Source organism: Sander vitreus, chromosome 14, assembly GCF_031162955.1.
Source record: "Sander vitreus isolate 19-12246 chromosome 14, sanVit1, whole genome shotgun sequence".
NCBI lineage: Eukaryota > Metazoa > Chordata > Actinopteri > Perciformes > Percidae > Sander > Sander vitreus.
In genome coordinates this window covers 23,662,442-23,683,817 of record NC_135868.1, presented here as the reverse complement: position 1 = coordinate 23,683,817, position 21,376 = coordinate 23,662,442, and the positions used below count along the sequence as shown (strand labels likewise).

Genomic DNA, 21,376 nt, shown 5'->3' with positions numbered 1-21,376 from the left:
AATGAACACATACATGTCAGTTCACTACTCACTGAGAGTACTACTTTATCGTGGATTTTATAAGATGCACTTGTCCTATTTTAGTTAGATGTTTAGTTAGTAAGTTAGTTAGTAAAATCCTCTCTTTTTTTTCTTTTTCACAGAGGGGTCAGAGGTCAAACACAAAGCCACAGAGCAGCACCTCTGCATCTGGCGAGTGCTCAGTGTTTCGCTCAAGAACATTCGAGCATGATGAATGGGAATTTAACGGCATGTCATGTTGTTGACGGGTTGTTTCTGCAAGCAACGCGCAGCAGTCCCTCAAAAAACAACCACCTGTCCTCGATTCTATTTTTAGTCAGTGAAAACGGTTCCTATTTAAAATTTTGGACAGAGTCTTATTTATTTATTTTTATGTCAGCACATTTGCAGCTTTCACCCTGAGCTGTTAGCAGGATTTTTAGCAAAGCAGAGATCCTGCAAATGGATTTTTCTAGTGCCATCACCACTGTTTACTCTGGCATCAATCAGACTCCTGCAATTATTGGCTCTCTGCCGACTCTCATTTTGAATACACTTCGTTGAGCTTACGTCGTGTTGACAGACCGGCCTGAAATGATAGAGAAGCTCCAGCCAGTGGAGACAGGTCTGCAAAGCCACACCTACTGTATCAGCTGGGTGTGTCTGCCCCTGACTTTATGTCCAGTGGGGTGGATGCCTCAGCCACACTATGTTAACACTAACTGACACAATCTATTAGACAGCTATTTTAGTTGTCTTTTTCTCTTTAGGAATACATCTTAAAGAGCAAATGTGTGAAATGAATGAGTATCACATGACATATCAATGAAATATCATATGTTAGTAATACACTTTACAAACCGTAAATCCTTTTAATGAGCAGATTTATTGGCCAGATTTGTAATATGATGAAGATAACGCAGTCTCATTTATTCACAAGGAAAGAAAAAAATTAGATTAGACTCCATGGTTATCTCATAACAGTATACAGAAGCAATGCATAACACCCCCCCCCCCCCCCCGACGCTGTGGATTTGTACTGATGCAGTCGTGTTTTGCCAGAGACGCGGTTTGGCAGAGCGCAGCGCGCTGCTCCGGACGCACCTGAACAGTCAGAGCGCTGTGACCATCAGGGAGCTGGAAACAGTCTTTCACTTGCTCTGAGTCTCACACACACATACACACGCACACACACACACACACACACACACACACACACACACACACACGCACACACGCTCGCGCACGCACGTCGCGCTCTGCCACGTCGTCTCTGATGGAGAGCGGAACAGTCTGACGGAGTCTTTGTGGATGTGGAGTAACATGTTTGGCGTCTCCTAAGGACCAAATCATCCTTACGGAGCTCTGCGCTTTATATTTGTGAACATTTAAACGACGACTTTAAGAAGCCTTGAAAAGAAGTCCGCGCGGCGCGTGAGCGCTGCAAATTGATCCCAGCGTTAACTTGACTACGATGTCCCACACCATCTGCGTGGAAAACTTAAAGGCATGTCGAGAATTGCGAACGCGCGAGCAAGCTGAAACAGATGGACACGAGTCCAACTACACACTGGGTAAGTCTGACAACTAGCATTCTATCACATTGCTTGTTTTTGCTTTAATAACAGGCACGCATAGTTCTCAATCGTCATATGCGTTTACGGACCACAGCGAGGAAAACATTTAGACCAATCAAGTCTTTTATATATACAGTATATAATAGAAGCAGTCTGTTTTTATACATGTGACAAACTTCTCCCATGTCTTTGTAGTATCCGATGTGTGTCCCATTAGAGGGTAGTAAAGGGGCTAATGGTTCCCACTGAATGCTTTGATAATGTCCTCATATTTTTTTTCATTACTATAATAATGCTTTCATGTACCTGAAGAGACTCGGAGCGCTTCCAGAAGTGCCTTGTGGTACTTAATGTATCTTCTTCTGTTATGTTATTACACTGCTCCTATGGGAGTACTAAAGGCTACTCCCTTTCATTTAGGGATGTGTACTCGCATAATAGATGAGCTCCTGTGATCATCACATGTAGGCTTTTGATTCCCAATTGATCAAATCCGTGGGATAGCTGTGGCTCCCAGTCAAAACACACCTTCCTGGAGCATTGCCAATGGATAAACTGGATTCAGTGTTTGAGTAAAGGAGTTACACCTTAAGATGAGAGGCTTTCAAAAACAGCTATCATGCTTCTCAGAGACACCTCCTTCTTCCTTTCTTGTATGGATTGTCCATATATACTGCATACACGTGTCACTGCCCCCTCCTGTGCCGTGATCATTGACCTGTTGATGTGCTGTTGCCATGTAATGTGTTTATAAGTAATGTATTACAGTAATATCATTACATTTCCCAGTAACGAGTAGTGTAAGGAATTACAATTTCCAAAACGGTAATATATTACGGTTATTAATCCAAGTAACGCTGCGTTACTGCCTTACCAGAATGTGATTCATTTTTGTATTTTTTTTATTATTTTTTTATCCCAGGTAGGATTTCATGGCTACTAGCCAAAAAGCTAAACAAAGGATGGAGGATGACAGAGACGGGAATACTTTTTAACAGCTGGAAGTATTGTGATTGCGGCTTTGATCCGAGTGGGAACATGGATGACATGCAGCATGTCACTGTGAGCAGAGCAGAGCAGAGAAGCATCCCTCTCCTCTCTTGCCTTGTGCACGCACGCACGCACGCACGCACGCACGCACGCACGCACGCACGCACGCACGCACAGCGAAAGTAATACAGTAATATAACAAGTGTCGGAACTAATTACTTTGGATACTAAGTAATAAGTAAGGTACTATTACCTTTTTAACCCTTGTATGGTGTTCAGGTCTGTGTGACTAGTTTTCAATGTTTGCTAAAAGAAGAAATTATGCTATTTATTATTTCTTCTAACTCAAACTCATTGGCCTCGGCTCATTTTCTGTGAAGAACATAATAAATAACTTATTTTCAATGACTGCACACGGTACACCCCCCTTACACATAACTATTACATATGAGGTGTTCGGGTCTACTGGACCCGAGTGTAATAATTGTAGGTGCTATGAAACTTAACTGTGTCCTCCTCCTAACTGGGCCTGCTGTGTGTGTGTCTCTGTGTGTGTGTGTCTGTGTCTTTGCATCTCTGTGTGTGTCTGTGTGTCTGTATGAGTGCGTGTCTGAGTGTAGGTGTCTCTGTGTGGGAATGTTGTCTTTCTGCATCTGCTATTCCCACACAAAGTTAAAAAAAATCTTACATTTCAAGCACGTTCACCTGTTCTGATTAAGTTCTAAGAAATAAGCACCAATAATGATCAAAAATCTTGTTTCTATTTTTTTTTTCTTTACCTTTTTTTTTTTTTATAATTGAAATTCCTTATTTTCTCACAAAAAACCGAAAATGATCATATGATCATAAATGTGATCTCACAGGGGTAAATGGCAAATATGAACCATAAATGATGTATATATCATTGGTAATTGAGATCATCTTAAGTATTTTTACATACATTGTTATGGCTGTATTGATTTAAAAGCCTAATAATGTGATGGGTCCACCAGACCCGGGAACATTGGCTGTGTAACAAAAATATGAACACCACACAAGGGTTAAGGAATAATAAGTTAAAACGTATTGCACTTCCTAAGTGACTTGCCCAACACTGTCAGAGACGGATGAATCCATGGATAACTGGATTCAGTGTTTGAGTAAAGGAGTTACACCTTAAGATGAGAGGCTTTCAAAAACAGCTATCATGCTTTTCAGAGACACCTCCTTCTTTTCTTGTATGGATTATATATATATATATATATACATACATACATACAAGTGTCACTGCCCCCTTCTGTGCTTCTGTGATCATTGACCTGTTGATGTTCGCAGACGGATGCTCGTGTTTCTCCAGCGCAGTAAATTGTCACACCAAAGCACACACACTGGTGGGACCCTTAGGAAACCAGGGAGTCCAAACAAATGAGAACAGATTGAAGCCCAATTGTGGGCAGTCTGTTCTGAGCAGTGTTGGGAAGGATACTTTCAAAACGTATTCCGTTACAGAGTACAGAATACATGCCCAAAAATGTAATTTGTAACGTATTCCGTTATGTTACTCAATCTGAGTAACGTATTCTGAATACTTGGATTACCTCCACATTGAATTGCATTTTATAAGTAGGAATGCGGCCATCACATACAGCTTACTAAACAGGCCTATTCTGGTGTGTTCTTCTGTTCCAACTGGCTGAATGTGTACCTAAACAAGCAGATAGATTTTTGTATTTGTAGTCCCGAACTGCATACTACAAAAATCTAACCGCAGTCTAAACTACCACGAGCTAATTTTAGCTAACGTTAGCTAACATGTCAAACGGGGCTAGTCTTTCAACGGCTCTGGGGCGGGTAAATCAGCATGTAGGAGAATGTAAAGTCGCACGTCAACTATAAAATAGCAAGGTGACCAGTAAAACTACAGCAGACGACTACCCTTGGCTAAAAATAACTTACTTTAAGATATATGCTATTTTTTTCGTTTTCATATTGGGGCTTCTGGAAAATGCATGGAGTTGCGAGAGTGAATAAACCTGTGAAACAGAGAAGTATAATATGTAATCCATTGATTTCAACAATGTAACTGTATTCTAAATACCAACTATTTAAATTGTAACTGTAACGGAATACAGTTACTCATAATTTGTATTCAGAATACGTAACGCCGGTACATGTAATCCGTTACTCCCCAACACTGGTTCTGAATCACGGTGGTTTTCAACATGTCGTGCGTCAGGTTTGCCCTGCGATCAAACACTGCATTCCACTCATTAGTGCTCCTGCTCCGTAGCTGAAGGTGAACTAATGGGGAACCTGCACACTTTCGGGCTACACAATTTAGAAAGCCACTGCTGCGATTCTTGTATTTTTGTAACATAATGAGAATGTGAAATAGAGAAAAAGAAGAAAGATGATGTGCCACATTCTTCACGTGTTTGTAGGCGTCTGTTGTTCTTCTGTTTTGTATTCTGCCGTGATCTCTAAACTCTTTGTCCTATTGACTGTGCTTTTCCGCACAAACATTCAGACTCTTCGCTTTCAGGCTAACCTTCAAATAGATTCTTTCCCTTTCAGCAATTCCTCAGCCCATTATCTCCTCTCCCCTGTCTCACACTTTGTTTTGAATCCAGCACTTTCAACTGATTGACATGTGCACGCTTAATTTTCAATCAGAGATTGTCACCGTAGTTCTGGAGGTTCTGACCAGTCAGCAGTACTGATGAGACTGGCTGTTAAGTTCTAAAGACTCCAGCATTGGGCGCCGGCAGGTATTCTTCATTAATGAATTGATTACATTCCAGGAACTTTCCACAACGTGTTATAACCTTTATAATCAGAAGACAAACTCAACACAAACAAGTCAGCAATAAATCATGTTTATGTTTGTCCTTGCGCTTACCTCACGATTAGACCTTGACGACTGGGATCTTTTACTGTAGATAATAAAAAAAAAGGAAAGACTAGGACAGAACTCCAGTTTCACTTTGTAATATTGCCATATGGACGTTCGGGCAAGACATCCTGAAGAAGGGCGTGTTCTCTGAAAAGTCTGTGTGGCAATAAGTCAAATTGGAGTGTTGTCCTAGTCTTTCCTTTTTAATATTTATGATGACCTCTGCCAAGAAAGTTATGTTTTCAGCTCAGTTCTCTGTTCTTTGGTGTGTTTGTTACTTTGTCTGTCTGTCAGCAGGATTGCGGAAAAACAACTGGCCCAATTTTCTTGAAAGTTGTTGGAAGGGTGTAGCATGGAGCCAAGGAATAACCCATTACATTTTGGAGCGGATCTAAATCAGGGGGTGGATGCACAAACAATTTTTCACTTTTGTTAACATTGCGAGATGTTTGTGCTGCATTCGTGTGGTGTCAGAATAATCGGAGAAATGTATTCCCGACTGGGAGGATTGACACTGCATTAACTTTGTGAAATAGGCCATGCTTTGGCGGAGCTCTGCGCTCTCTGAGTGCCCTTTTAGTTACAACATGTATTAAGATCAAACTTGGCTGGGAGCTCCAGTGAGCAGTGTCGGTGGGTCAGCGCCACACTAGTCTATATCCACGACGTTCCACTTCTGGGATTGCTCCGTTGCCGCGGGAAATTTTGCAGGATGTCACTCTTTTCGGCCGGATGTCCGTTACCTTCCGCTTTCTTTGTGTTTAAATTCTAAACTCTGGTGGATTTCTGAGGACTATGGTTAACTGCTCCTCAGATCTCTGCAGGGTAAATCCAGACAGCTAGCTAGACTATCTGTCCAATCTGAGTTTTCTGTTGCACGACTAAAACAACTTTTGAACGTACACATGTTCCACCAAAACAAGTTCCTTCCCGAGGCTATTTTGCAGCGGCACCGTTGCTCGGCGCTTAGCACAGCCCAAGATGATTGTGATTGTTTTAAAGAAATGCCAATAAACCAGAGCACGTTTTTCTCCCATCCTGGAATGCTGTGTGGACTATCCAGACCTTCCTCTGCAGCGCTGTGGAGAAAGGTCTGGCAATGCGGGACTAGTGCCACACAGGCCCCTTACTGGATTTGCACCTGGTCTCCATTGTGTTCTGCAAAAGCACATCTCCCAAAACCTCTGAATTATACAGCTCCAAACTCAACGAGTGAAGAGTCCAAGTCCATTTGTTTAACTTTTAATGCTTTTTCGATAAGTAAATAAATGGGCTTTTGGGGTATAGAAAGGCTTGTCTACTTGGATCAACCCATTTAGCCCATTTGTAATTCATACTGCAGAAACCAGGCCATTATGTTTTGCCATTTGTCATTATGGACATTGTGAATTGAATCAATAAAAAAAGCATCTCTTTCACGAGACAAATCCCATCTGGTCAACAAAACCATCATTTCCTGTGACTCAGAATCTAAAAGGTGCTCTCCATCTCTGCCCTTCCGACTCTTTACGGATGTGATTATGTTGTAAAAGGTACTCTTTCCTTGATTATTGCTGTTGGAGAGAGACGTTGTGTATCAAATTGTTTTCTCTCTGCTGATTGCTGCGCTACTTCTGCAGGCAAGAAACTTAATTGTCATTGACAAAACGACGCTGTGGGGGAGACAACTCAGGCTGATTTAGGAGCAGGTCAAGTGATAGTTCAGCGTCATTCAAGATCTCCATGTCCCAAAATAGACCTCTCCTTCAGGCCCTTTTTACGAAGACAAATACTGAGTCGATATGGGAGGGCAGATGTTTTGGTGATGCATGAGTTACAGGGATGCAAAGAGGCATGCTGATTAAATTTGCATGGGCAACTGGTGGTAGAAGAATAAAGCAGAGTTCCAAAGTAGTCCACCTTTTTTCACGTGCTATTTCTGAAGAAGGGAAAGAGAGAAAATACCCTTGGAGGTATTTCTTAAAAGAAGCAGCTTCAACCATTTATAATTGACTGTTTCGTCAGAGAGCCAGATTCAGCATGCCAAACACAAGCACACAGGCGGTCGGGGTCACAGGTCTCGGGCAAAAGCCTTTTGTGTTGAGGATGAAAGGCAAGAACACGACTTCATATGCTGCACTCACCCTGCCTAATGAGGATGAGACAGATGTAAAGTCTTGGAAATTAAAGCAATTTTTCACTGCAAATCACACCTAATAGGTAAAGTGTTGCATTAGTGGCCTGGTTTATTAAATTAGAAAAATTGCTTTTGTGTCAAAGCCTTGCTTGTATTTGTTTTTCAGTGATTTACTGACATAATATTAGGGACACATACAGATATTAGGACTTACAAGATTAGGAAAGGAGTACAAAAAAACGTTGCTTTGTTCTTGAGAAATATGGGTTACATCCACCTCTTGAAATCCTTAAGATTATATAGACTGAGAAGGAAAAATAACTGTGTGGTTGAACTTCTCACAACACATCATCTGAGAGCTCCATTTATTATCCTATTTATAATTCACTGGACAAACATATTAGATGGTACTGATTTGTTTTCCAAATTGAATAAACTGACCCATATTATAAAAAAAGAGTTTTTCCAACACCAAACGATAAAAAGAATGTTCTTACCTTATAGTAACACTTGGTATTACTTTTTACACTTTTGTCAGTCTGTGTTCCTTCAGAAACGGTCCAAGAATACACAACTGTGGCCACACAGGTATTTCAGAAAGGATACATTTTCGAGAAGGACATTTAGTGCATTTATCTCAAATGCCCAAACTACTATACACTTACACATTCCTCTAAATATCTGCCATGAATGTAACAGGGAGAAGTCACCCACTGCCAATGTTATCAGCCAATAGACTGGGCGTAATCAATTGTTATCACTAGCGTAGATATGAGGTAGTATGGCACTACTCTAGTTAGCTCAGGAGGCTGTTATCATCTTTTGGATCATCCATCCGCTCAGAGTAACTGTTTGACCGCGGTGCTGTAAGATGACATAGTAGCCTATGAAGAGCGACAACGGTAGGAAGTAGTACTAGAGACCATCTTCCGATGGAAAAAGGGTACTAAACAACAGTCGGTGACATTAAAGAACGGCTTGTTTATTGCTAAGGCCATATGGTCAAAATTAAATGATTTAATAATAATGTATAACAATAACAATAACTTATTTCACTAGTAAATTGCTGTTAAACGACAAAAACAACCACCAGATGGGAAAAGGACATTTACAATAACTCCAAATGCACCACGAGGCTGTAGTTTACCAGTTTCATTGAACGCACCGTCTGTGTTGTTTCTCCGACGGCAGCTGCAGATTGTTACATCCCGGTGTTGAATCCTCTACAGGAAAACACAGTCACACTTTACACCGTTTAGCGTTAGCTGTCAGCATTTTAACCGTGTTTAATCCAGCTACTAGCTAGCGGTAGGCTAACGTTAGCTGCTGTCTAGTATAGTGTTAACTAGCTAGCGGTAGGCTAACGTTAGCTGCTGTTGAGTATAGTGTTAACTAGCGTCACGTGCAGCGGTGTTTGTGTTGCCTGTATCGTCTTCAGAACATCAGAGAGAAGCCCAGACATATCAGTGGCACCAGATTTCGGTAGCCAGGGTTGGCAGGAAGAAGATTTTTACAAGTAAATGTTCCAATTAATGATCCAGGCAGAACATTCTCGTCTCCCTCCTTCATTTTACAATCCAATGGTGGCTAGAACGGCTCCGGGTCAAACGTCAATATCATGGAATGGATTAATCTGCGTTATTTTTTTTTAGCGAGTTATTTTGACAGCCCTAATTGGCAAAGTTTTTAAACACGCCTCTGTGGCAAATCTGCTACAGTAGGTGTTTCCAGAACCACATTTTACTATGACGACACAGGCGCCGGAAGTAGGGAGGTTGGAAGCAGGGAAGGGGCCATTGGCCAACCCCCACTACGCTGGCCCGATTTAGCGTCGTGGCTGGTGTGATCCCATCTGAAGATGGTCTCTAGTTCAAAATCACGTAGTAGGTTAGCTTTCTTACATAATGTTCCGTATGTAGTTCTCTAAGCTACAGTTAGTAACTTTTATAAAAAATGACTTTTTGTCATATTTTGTTCATATGACACCATATCCTGACAGTACTACATGAATCTGATGATCTGCAAAAAATCATGTTCCTCTCCCTCCTCCTGGTGCTCTAATGGCATAAAAAAAACAATCAGAGCTGCTATTTATAAGACTTTGCATAGCTATGCTATCCAGGTACCTGGAGTGGCACCTTTAAGTACAAACGCACAAAAGCACTGGCTCTGATGGCTGGATTTTAAATAAACATTTCGGGATAAACTCTGTACTATATATATATATATATATATATATATATATATATGAAGGTACAGCCAAGAGACAGTTGGCATACAAAAATGGAGGCAAGTAGCCTGACTTTGTACAAAGGTTTTGAAAAAAAACGTACAAAGAGGTGCATCCCTTGCCGTAAATCTGTAACTTGTCATTTAAAGAAATGATATACAAAATGTTAGTGAGCTTTAGGAGTGCTGGTAGGTGGACTTTGGACACATACTGTAGGCATAATTTACAAGGGGGATATAGGGTTACAACCCCCACAATAATCAAAACTGGTCAGTGCAACCCCCCAAATACCCCCCCATAAATAAAGCCATTTGCACCATAAGTTGATGCAGAAAAGGCACAAATTGTTGCAGAAAAAATCACCACAATGCAGCAAAAGGAAGTGTTTAAACTCTTTATAACTTGAATACATTCTCTCAGTGCTCCTTGAAGCCACCCTGGGGTGCAGTGTTATGCTCAATAAACTGCTCTTGTCAGCTGTATAGGTACAGCTCTCTGACTCCCCCCGCCCCCTGTTTCAAAATGATTGGACTCACAATAGATGAGCAAACTCAAAGGATAGCTAGAGGGGGCCCAATCTTAATTCGTTGCGATAATGTGCCCAGCTTCCCTAGATCAGCTCCACTGCCTCAGGTCCATACAGTCATCCTCAGTGAGTAAAGGATCGCTGGCCTGTTGCTATACTAACAGAATGTGTTATCTGGATAGTGTATCCATATGGCCATGTTAAATAAAACAGGAAGTGCCTCAGCTTGTTAAGACAGCATGGCTTTAGAAAAGTGTAATTGAGTCTAAAAAGCTTTTTTTTTTTCAGAAGATGTGAAAAAAGTCAATGCCCACAGACATGTTACTTTTTGATCAGGGAGGGATGACACTGGTCTGATCCAGCAAGAACAGCAGGCAGTCGGACATCAATGTCTTGACGGAGTCAAAAACGTGCCTTTTTTGCTTGATCTTTTCTGATCTAGCTTTTTTAAGATTCTATCCAACATCCAACCGAGCCACCCAACCCCTAATACAAAATATGTACGCAGATGCTTATCGTTTTATAATTATATTATATTATAAGTTAAATATAATAATAATAATAATATAGGCCCTTTCTTGATCATTTAGAATAAAAGCTAACAGGTGGCAGATTTACAAATACATATTTAATCTAACATATTTAAATAAACAATTTCCATTAGCTTATATTTAAGGTGTACAAGGACAAATAAACAAACAAAAAAAGTGAAAGGACAGGAAGGAACTTGTTTTGGTGGAACAGTAACAGTAACATGAGTAACACTATTTAAATTAACTAGATACATGGTGAAACATAATTTGTTCTTACCAGTGTATCGCCGTGTGTACTACATCCACAGCAATCCCCACCAATCGGTCCCAAAACGTCCCAGTTACATAGTAACTGCCATAAACATATTATTTTGTGAATCTTTACAATCATTTCCCGAAAGAACCAAGCAGACCTAGCCTCGTGAGACCATCCTGATCTCGTGAGCTCCAGTTTTCCACTCGCAGATCAGTCTGACATCTTGAGAGAAAATTTGGAGCCGTTCGCCAAACGGCCGACCAATCAGCGTTGGTTTTGAGGCGGGTTTAGGTGTGACGCAACGAGAAGCGACTGTTCTAAACAGTCTAAACAGCATGGCGGCTTCCACGGATGAGATGAGCGTTTTATTAGAAAGTATTCCTTCATTGAAAGAAGAAGGGGAAGGGGCAAAGCTTGACATCAGGTTTTATCCTGGAAATGTACTTTCGTTGATCCAGACGTCTATTTCTCAGACTGCTAAGCTCCTCCAAAAAAAAAAAAAAATACTGAGTGAGGAAGTGCTTTGTGTTACTATGACAACGGGCAACCTTGAGTTCTCATGCCATTACCTTGTGGCATAACTGCAAATTACACATAGTGATTTTGATATTTATTACTTTTATCTTCTGTTTGATATGTGATATGTGATCAATATTGCAGCCCCCTGGGGTGAGGACCACTGCTCTAGAGAAGCATGTAAACCCAACTTAAAATCACCAAAACAACACATTACATAGGCTAATTTCCACACAGGAAAAGCAAGATGTCATCCCTAGATAAAATAAATATATGTACTGTGCGATATGTTGTTCGGTCATATTCCTTTCTTTTTCTTCTCATTTCACTCTGACATTGCAATTACCGTTAAGTGCATCCGTGGGGAAATCATTTTCATTTTCCTGTGACGTTTCTCCGTTTCTCCTTGTGCCCAAACATTCTCTTTAATTGCCGTACATGAATTATGAAGAAAAATTCAAACTCCTCGTCCTTTATCACATGAATTTAATGACTTTCACTTTGGATTTGAATGCCTCACCACATAGTCAGTTATGCTTACAGTAGTTGTCCTTTTGATCCTCAGAATAAATGAAGAAATAAAGAAATAGACAATGTTTCATGTTGACAGGGAAGCCTGTTTAGCATAATATATTGTTTTAGAAGCTGTGTGTTCACAAGAAATGAAAAATTAACAAACCCGTGTCACATAATTTAAACATTGAACTTACAGTGTGTTTACTTCACATGTGTTGTATAATAGCAGTTGATGCTTTCCTTTGGTTCATATCCGCCTCATTGAGCTGTGATTAGGTCTACAATGTAGTGTTGATTTGCCACAGTTTGTTACACAATGCTTTAAATTGTCTCATCCCAGAGCCTAAATAGAAAAACAACATTATTAATCTCTCTGCATTGGGTTCAGGCTGTAACATGACATCAAGTTGCTTTTGTTTGAGCTTCTTTTGCAATTATAGTCCCGAGAAGTTGTATTTGACGTTCCTCTCTTAAAATAAAGACTTTTTTTTGACTCGTGGGTTGTCTTCAACATTATTAATTACTGTGTTCTGTTTTCATTCCAACAAGAAAGATGATGTTAGGACTATGTGGATCTGTGTGGGGACTACATGTTCTTACTGTGTTTGAGTGCAGTGCACAAATTATCTTTTTGTCTTTAAGGGGCTCTCTCTATATCATAAAAAAAAGTTGGCACACCCTGCACATAGCCTCACAAGGCTATACAATTAAATAGTCTAGGTGCGAGTGGCGCTTTTGCGCAGTATATGAGCACGGTAGGCCTAGGCTATTATCTTGACTACTCCCACAACAGACAGAAATGGAGTCCTTTTAATTAATTTCAACATATTATTGATTGTAATAGTCCAATAGTTCATTTCAATTTCGCAATACAAAGAAATAGACTAAACGATTTAGTCTGAGCGTCATTCTCAATTTCACAATGAAATAAAACGCAACTCATTTGAACCGGACCACCGTCTCAGATATCCTCAGTGTCTTATCTCAATTAATATCACCGTCTCAGATATCCTCAGTGTCTTATCTCAATTAATATCACCGTCTCAGATATCCTCAGTGTCAAACACAATAATGCATTAAGAGTCTTTAACTTCTACACAGGGGAAATGCACTAACTGGCAGAAATGAATAAAGCCATTGCACAGCCAAACTATGTTCTAGTCTTATAATGTGCACGTAGTGATAACAACACCTGGGTGTTCAGTCGTCTCGTGTGTTGAGCCGTGGAAATAAATAGACGAACAATTTTGGAATTTGCATTGCGATGTTGTCGGGAAGTCTATTCACTGAACATTCCGCCGTCAGAGATTGCATTGTATTGCTGACAGGTGTTTCAAAATATCTGGGAACTTTTCCGGAGCTCTGAATGGCAGAGGATAGCTACAGATTTTATTTATTTAAGATGTATTGGTGGCATTTACCTCAAAAGCACATTAAGCTAAAAGTAAGGTGACTTCTTCGGACTTGCGAGTGCTGTCAAATCGATCGTAGCCATAGACTGTTAATATTAATCATAGCCTATATGCGGTTTGCTCACATAGCCTAGTGGTGTGGTGGTGAAATGCAGTCATGCTGCATTCATGAGCGTAGGGTAGGCTCAGGTCTACGTCCCGTAGTAGCCTATATTTTATATTTTAATTTAACGTCTTTAATGTTAAGAGACCACACAGGGATGGATAATGAGCGTTGTTTGAGAATAAATTACAATGCCACATATGGCAGACACTTTCAGATATGAGAGACCCACTCAGATTTTTGACTTTGTTGCTTTCATGGGAGCCGGTCCTCACTCTATGGGAGCTCGGCTTCCTCTGGCTCCCACGTAATTCCAGCACTGTTTGAGTGTGTTTCCTCTCACAGCCTGAAAATATTAAACTTAAGTGGATTGGAGAGGATCCAGTCTGATTTCACTGAAATATGTGAAATGACCACGACCTCTTAACACAGCACGTACCAAAAAAGAAGTATTGCATTTTATTTTAAACACCACAGAAACAATGCCAGTGATAGGTCAATTAGGATCTTTTGTCGTGGGTTACACATGACTGGTTCAACACAGCTAGAGCTGCAAAGAATGAACCGATTAATCAATTACTTGTCAACTATTATATTAATCACCAACTATTTTTTATATATATATATATATATATATATATATATACATCAGTCATTTTTTATGCAAAAACGTAAAAGCCCGGTCTCAAAGTGTACATAGGGGGAAGGACAGGGTGGATGGATGGGTCAAACAAACACAGGACTTTCAGCCACGAGACCACAGTATCCCGTGTGAAACCAAAAGTTAACGTTGATTCTCTTTTACCTAAATAAAATAGGTTAAAATACACAACATACTTACCTTATGCCACGTAGCCTACGTAGTGTACTTAACTTATGTACATAACATACTTAATGTTCAGGTCGGGTTGACCTGAAACGTACGATGATATTAAAAATCCTCTTCATCCTAACAGACTTTTGGCTCTGGTATTCCCCTGATTTTCCATCTAAGTGCTCCCCGGAGCAAGGTGTTTTCCAAATGCTTTGGCTGTGTGTGCCTTCTTTCTAGTAACTGTTGTTTTCACTATTTCTCAGAATAAATTGACCCCGAGACCACCAGTTCTCGACATATATATATATTACATTAGTTTATGCATTAAATAAATAAATAAATATTATTAAAATAAATAAATATTCTATACTTGCGTAATGTACTTATTTTAACCTAATAGTTTAACCTAAAGTAGATTTGTTGTCTAAACCTAAAGTGTTTCCTTGGCGCTGGCACATCATTTTAACACATTACGTGCTGCCACTACGTAATGCTGTGTAAAGAAGTTGGTCGTTTCACGAATTTCTGTGTGATCAGGTTGCTTATTTCACAGTTAAGGCCAGGATATGCTCAAAGTGAACTAGCTGACCACATCTAAAGCCAAAAGTGTTTATAGTTTGTTTTTAATGGCCACACTTAGGACAAGGTGGGACAAAAAGCCTGCGATCTAAAGATCTGATCACGCCCTACAAATTAATCCGCACATCTACGCAAAATATTTAATTCTAAAAGCTAGGTGACATAATACAGCAGTGATCACTCGCAGGGCTAACTACTAACTAACTAACTAACTAACTAACTGCTGTGGGCTTCCTAGGTGCCGATTTTACGAATCAAGGTATTTTCAGGGAGACCAAGATGGTGCAGTACAATCTTTAGTCAAAAAGACCAGAGTAAGTCTACAGATAGCAACTGAAGGCTATCTCAGCATTTGTTTGTTTTATACATCGGGAAAGTGGGCTCTTACTCAATCACCATACGTCATCTTCTCATAAAACTGACCACATACATCCCATGCATCTAACAGGACAAGATGTTCACATAGTTTATTCAGAACATGATCCATTTTGGTCTCTCTGGCTCGCCGTTCCCTAAAAGGTCAGCTCTGTCAAGACGGCTTGTTCTTGGTCAACAGCGTGGACTAGACACCTAACACTTGTGTGGGATGTACTTCGCCTCCATGAGCGAATGCAAGAATCAAGGGGATTTAACTGGAAAGAATTGCATGAATTTAAATGCTGACCAGCATTATGACCAGGCCTGAAGAAAGGGGGTGAAACGCGAGACAAATCATACAAATAGGGATAATGGCACACACATTCTCCAGTCCCGGTTCGGATGTCGGAAACGGTTTAGGGAGAGGAGATGTCAGACGTTGTTCAACCATCCAACAAGTACTTTGTGTGAGGCAGACTGACGCCTTTGGACCTTTCATAGACGGACCTGTCTTGGATGATAGAATAGAGAGAGAGGGACAGATAGATAAAATTAGGTCCTGCTAGCCTAAAAAAATGTGTAAAGACACTAAATAAATGTAATTGTTGACTGGTCTTTTTGTTCTACAGAGACGTGCTGTGTTGCTGAATGGGTGACAAGCTCCCAGTCACCTCGCATACCCTGAAGCCCACCTCCCATCGCATTGTGCAGGACAGGGTCCCCCCAGCTCAGGGGCAGTGATGTACCAGGAGGTGGCCTTCCTGGCTAATAACACTGAGCACCAGTTCACCCCCTTCCACTTCAAACGTGTGGAGAACCCACAGGAGGTCAAGTCCAAGAAGGGTTTGTTCTACAAGCGAGCGCAGCTCCTGCTCCAGCCGCAGCCCTGCCAGCAGGATGGAGACGAGATCGGCCTGGCTGACAGCGCGGCCATTATCAACGTGGGGGGGATCAAGTACCGCATCCCCTGGTCCACGCTGGAGGAGTTCCCCCTGACGCGGCTGGGCAAGCTGCGCGGCTGCAGCAGCGAGGCCGAGATCATGGACCTGTGCGACGACTACGACGGCAGCCGCAACGAGTACTTCTTTGACCGGAGCCCGTCGGCTTTCCGCACAATCGTGTCTTTCTTGGCGGCAGGGAAGCTGCGGCTGCTGCGGGAGATGTGCGCCCTGTCCTTCCAGGAGGAGCTGCTGTACTGGGGGGTGGAGGAGAACCACCTGGACTGGTGCTGCCTCAGGAAGTTGCGGCTCAGGCAGGAGGAGTACAAGGAGCAGCAGAGGCTGGAGGAGGAGGAGGCCGAGCTCACCTCGCCGCAGTCCTGTGAGGAGAGCCAGCAGCCGCCCGGCGCGGGGGAACAGGAAGAGAGCGGTACGGGGGGCTGCATGCGAAGACTGAGGGACATGGTGGAGAACCCGCACTCGGGCCTGCCGGGGAAGATCTTCGCCTGTCTCTCAGTGTTATTTGTAGCCATCACCGCTGTGACGCTGTGTGTCAGCACCATGCCAGACCTCAGAGAGGAGGAGGAGAGGGTGAGTTCACGATCAGTCTCTTCACTAATCAGCAGTGGTGGAAGAAGCATTCAAACCCTAACCCTAACCCTAACCCTACTTCATAAGTAAACGAACTAATACCACACTGTAAAAAATACAGTAAATAGTAAAAAGTACAAAATTTCTCTCTGAAATGTAGTGGCGTAGAAGTAGAACGTGGCATGAAAAGGAAAGACTCAAGTAAAGTACAAGTACCTGAAATTTGAACTTAAGTACAGTGCTTGAGTAAATGTACTTTAGTTACATTCCACCACTGCTAATCAGTTTCAGTAAAAACTTTTTTCCTTGCCCTTCTTATTCATAGACTCAATTTAAATGATCCCAAGAAGTCCAAACTCATATCTGGTTCCCCATATTTAGTTTCTGGAATGAAGTCCTGACAATTATTGGATTGGAATGATTTGACTCGACAAAAGCAGCAGCACTCAGCATCAAATTCATTTAGCTGGCATGGCCATTTGCACAAAGATTCAAAAGTGAGGCATCTCCAAACTTTGAATGTCAGTCAGGCTCAAACGAGCAATTTTATAGGGGTAAAAAAAACAGACTGTATGTGATATCAAATATTATGGCTCCCGCAGAGTAAAATAAAGTACTCCCTGTGGTGTAAAGTCATCCCATGCTGAAAAGATTTTCATAATGAACACCGCAGTTATGGTATTATACAACACACATGACTATAAACTTAAGGAACCTCGCTCTCACGATTCCTTTTTGTTCCTATCAGCTTTAGGAATGTGAGTGCTTCACAGCTACAGTGTAATTCAGATTATGTTGCTGCAGCAGCCCACATACAAATTCTTCCTGGGCTTTATTGTAAATCATTGTGACAGAGACAGAGGCGAAGGCTCAGGGACACCGAGGCTTCCTCTCCATTCACTTGAATACCAGATTATCGTGTTACTCCCCTCACTGTTTCTGCAGCATTAATTCCTTCATTGCAGTGGTAATTGACAGTGCATACACTACACGAAGATGAGAAAAAAGGACTATATATTCACGAATCTTCAAATGAAAATGTATTTTCTGGTTTGGGGGCTTCAGTTCTGTATTTGCTAAATCCCACAGATATTCTGTGCAGTTGATTTTAATTCACCTGCTTCCAAAAATGAATATGAAATATGATCAAATGAATATGATATAAGCTCATTATTGTTATATAACATTATGATTATGCAAATTATAGCCATGCAGTCTTAATCCATACAGTAAAAGGCTTGTTTACCCAAACCTTATCTAAACCAACTGACCAGTAAACACATTTTTGTGGAGAGGGAATGCTCGTTTCTCCTCCACTGCATTTCATTGATTGAGGGTGTAGCAGTAAACAAAGAAGTAGGCATATCTAGTATGGCTGGGCAATACGTCGTTATTATATTGATATCGATATACAGTATGAGGCTAGATATCGTCTTACATTTTGGATATCGTGATATGACACAAGTGTCATCTTTTCCTGGTTTTAAAGGCTACATTACAGTGAAGTGATGTCATTTTCTGAACTTACCAGACTGTTCTAGCTATTCTTTTATTTGCCTTTAACCACTTACTCATTATATCCATATTATTGGTCATTATTTATTAAAAAGCTCAATGTGTCAATGTTTGTGAAAGCACCAACTGTCAACCCTACAATATCAATATTGCGGTATTTGGTCAAAAATACTGTGATATTTGATTTTCTCCATATCGCCCAGCTCTATACTCCAGTATCGATTTATGAACATTTGAGGACGAGGGGAGAACTTTTGTCTTTGTTTGATCAAGTTAAAAAATGCTATCGGCTTCCTGACTCATTTAAAAAAAAGACCAAAAGACTGAGAGAGAGAGAGAGAGAGAGAGAGAGAGTCTCTGGTCTCTAATTTGGTTTGAACGTGAGAGCAGTGCATATCCACTTGTTGCTGCTTTCATCTTGCCGGAAGAGAAATATTGCTACCTCAGGCTTTTGTTCCCACTTATTACACTTATATGCTGTCACAGTCTGTGACAAGTGGAGCAAGAAAGCATATTAAAGCTGACGATGTCTTCCTCACGAGCCATTTCACGTCAGCCTTTGCCTCTGAGACTTCAGAAAGCCTTGGAGATCTGGCTCCAGAGCGTCTTTGCATCACACCTCTTGAATGTCATCAGCAGACCAGTGTATGATTAAAGAGCAGCGTCTCTCTTTGTCAGAGATATGTCTTCATCAGCAGGCTGGGCGGGGAGTGTTAGTTAGCATGAAGTGCGCAAGCTTCAAAGGGAAAATCAACCAGGACAACAAAAGCGAATGAAATCTGAATTAAGTCCAGCTTGAACATAGTCTCATTTCATCTCCAATTAAGTGTCATTTGTCATTACACGCCCGTATGAATCTGCAGTTTTAATAATTCAATCAGAGGAGCAACAGGAGTAATTACTATGTTTCACACTCTTGAGAGCTTAAAACGGTGTCATTGTGGCCCCAATTAACCACCCACATGTGCCTGAAAAAGTGAGTCTCGCTCCTCCTCCAAAAGAACATTAGGTGGTTGTGGTTCATTAAAAGTGAAAACCTAATCTGAACCAGTGACGGCAACCCCGAAATGCAAGGGTTTATGGGTATAATGAGGTGGCTGTTTCATTCTTGGAAAAGTTAGGATAGCACAATGAAGTGAGGTAAACTGCAATCTGCCACTTCTTTGCATATTTTTAACTGCCTTGAACACCAGAGGTGGTAAATTTAACAAAGTGCCACCCCAAATGCCAAAGTCTGTTTAATACGAGATGACACATTAGAAATACTTTGTTCTACAATGAGTATCGTGAGTGCACTTTTGTACACGCACACAAAAAAGACAAAAAATAAACTTTCTCCTAATGGTTCAAGAAGAGAAATAGAGGTGTGATCGCACCATATGATTCTCCTGTTATGTTCCCAGCAGTCATGGTGTGTACCGAGGTGACAGAATTGGCTGTGGAGCATCTGCTCTCCTCATTACTATGTTGGGGAAAGAATTTGGCCCTTGCTCTGAAAACGTATGTATGTGCTCTGTCAGTGGTCTTGATTCACACTAATGTCGAGCAAAGCATTTAGGTAGCTCATTGCTCTTCTTAAATCAAGCTTGAATTGGTGAATTTCTTTTGCTAATTACCAAATCTCTTTCACTTGAGTCCTCCCACACATCCTCCCCCATTACATAGCTTCCTAGTATCCATTAGCTTTGATAGCTAGCCATTTACATCCGCACAGATCCTCCCTATAATAATGAAACTAATGAAATGATAATTTCCTCAGATACCAATCTAGACTGTAATGTATTGTGTATTTGTTAGGTTGCCCTAATGCTTTTGAGCTGTATGACACTTTGAGAGTTATGGCTCCAGTGGCCAGCAATATGAAGGCAGCAGCACTCCATGTTTGAAACACTGCCTGCTAAACCCACCTGACCCCTGACTTCTTGTTAGTTTTTAAATGATACCACCCCATTTGCCATTCTGAAGCTTCTGATTTGACTTATATTGTTACTTAGAGCATTTTAATGAAATTAATTGTGTTAACCTATTATTAATTGAAATCTGCAATAACAGATTTTTTTGTGCAATGGAAACAAGCTTTGAAAATGACACTGACATATTATCACCATAGGTTTACATGGCTAATGTGCAAGCAAGCAGCAGCTTATTTACACATCCAGATGCTATTCTGACCATTTGGTGAAAGTAATCTAATATTCACTCTACTTTAAGCTCCGTTGTTGGTGTCCAACCACTCGTGAGAAAAATATCTGGCTCTAAAGCAGCTAAATGCTAGCCTGGTTGACACCAGACCCACTCTCAGTTGTAACTGAGAGTGGGTCTGGGGAAGGTTCATTCACAGCTCATTTCCAAAGGGGCTTCACCAACGGACGCCGCTCAAATGCCTCTGGGCGCAATTGGATAGGACTGACTGCCTCCCTGAGTTGGTCAAAAAAGTGCCTTGGGAACACACCGAAGCGACGCCGACTTGATCGTACATTCTGCGCGTGCGCGAGACGTAATACGTCTCCATAACAGCAGGCGGCGCTAATCTGTATTGTCGCCCAAAAAATTTAAACCGGCAGCTGATTGGACAAACACGTCCAACCGGGCATAATGACGGCTTCGTTCGTAATACGATCTCATATTTTACGAAGATAGTTCACCGAAACGTGTTTCTGAAAACATTTTAAGCGAGAAATAGGCCATTCAGTGGCTGAATCTGTCAGATTGGTCATCGAGTCCAACTGCCCGCCTTCCGATTCATGTCAAATCGGCCCACATGGAGGCCGACGGCTCCTTCAACTGACGACGGCACGGAACACACCGAACAGACTCGAGTCACTGACCTCGCCAGACTGTCCAACGGCCGATAATCGGGTTGGTGTGTCAGGGCCTTAAGAGGGTAGGAACAAACAACCAATGTGGTCGTTTGGGTTTGGACTTGTTGACATTC

At 41.3% G+C, this 21,376-nt stretch overlaps 1 protein-coding gene across 1 annotated transcript in view; it reads left to right on the top strand.

Annotated features, from left to right (window-relative positions):
• The first annotated feature begins 1,081 nt into the window (after positions 1-1,081).
• Positions 1,082-21,376, top strand: part of kcng2 (potassium voltage-gated channel, subfamily G, member 2) — a 34,053-nt gene continuing 13,758 nt past the window's right edge. Inside the window, exons 1-2 of the mRNA XM_078268313.1 lie at positions 1,082-1,574; positions 16,027-16,926. Of these exons, the coding sequence (XP_078124439.1) occupies positions 16,138-16,926 (789 nt within the window). The 5' untranslated portion in view covers positions 1,082-1,574; positions 16,027-16,137. The remainder of the gene's footprint in view (positions 1,575-16,026; positions 16,927-21,376) is intronic.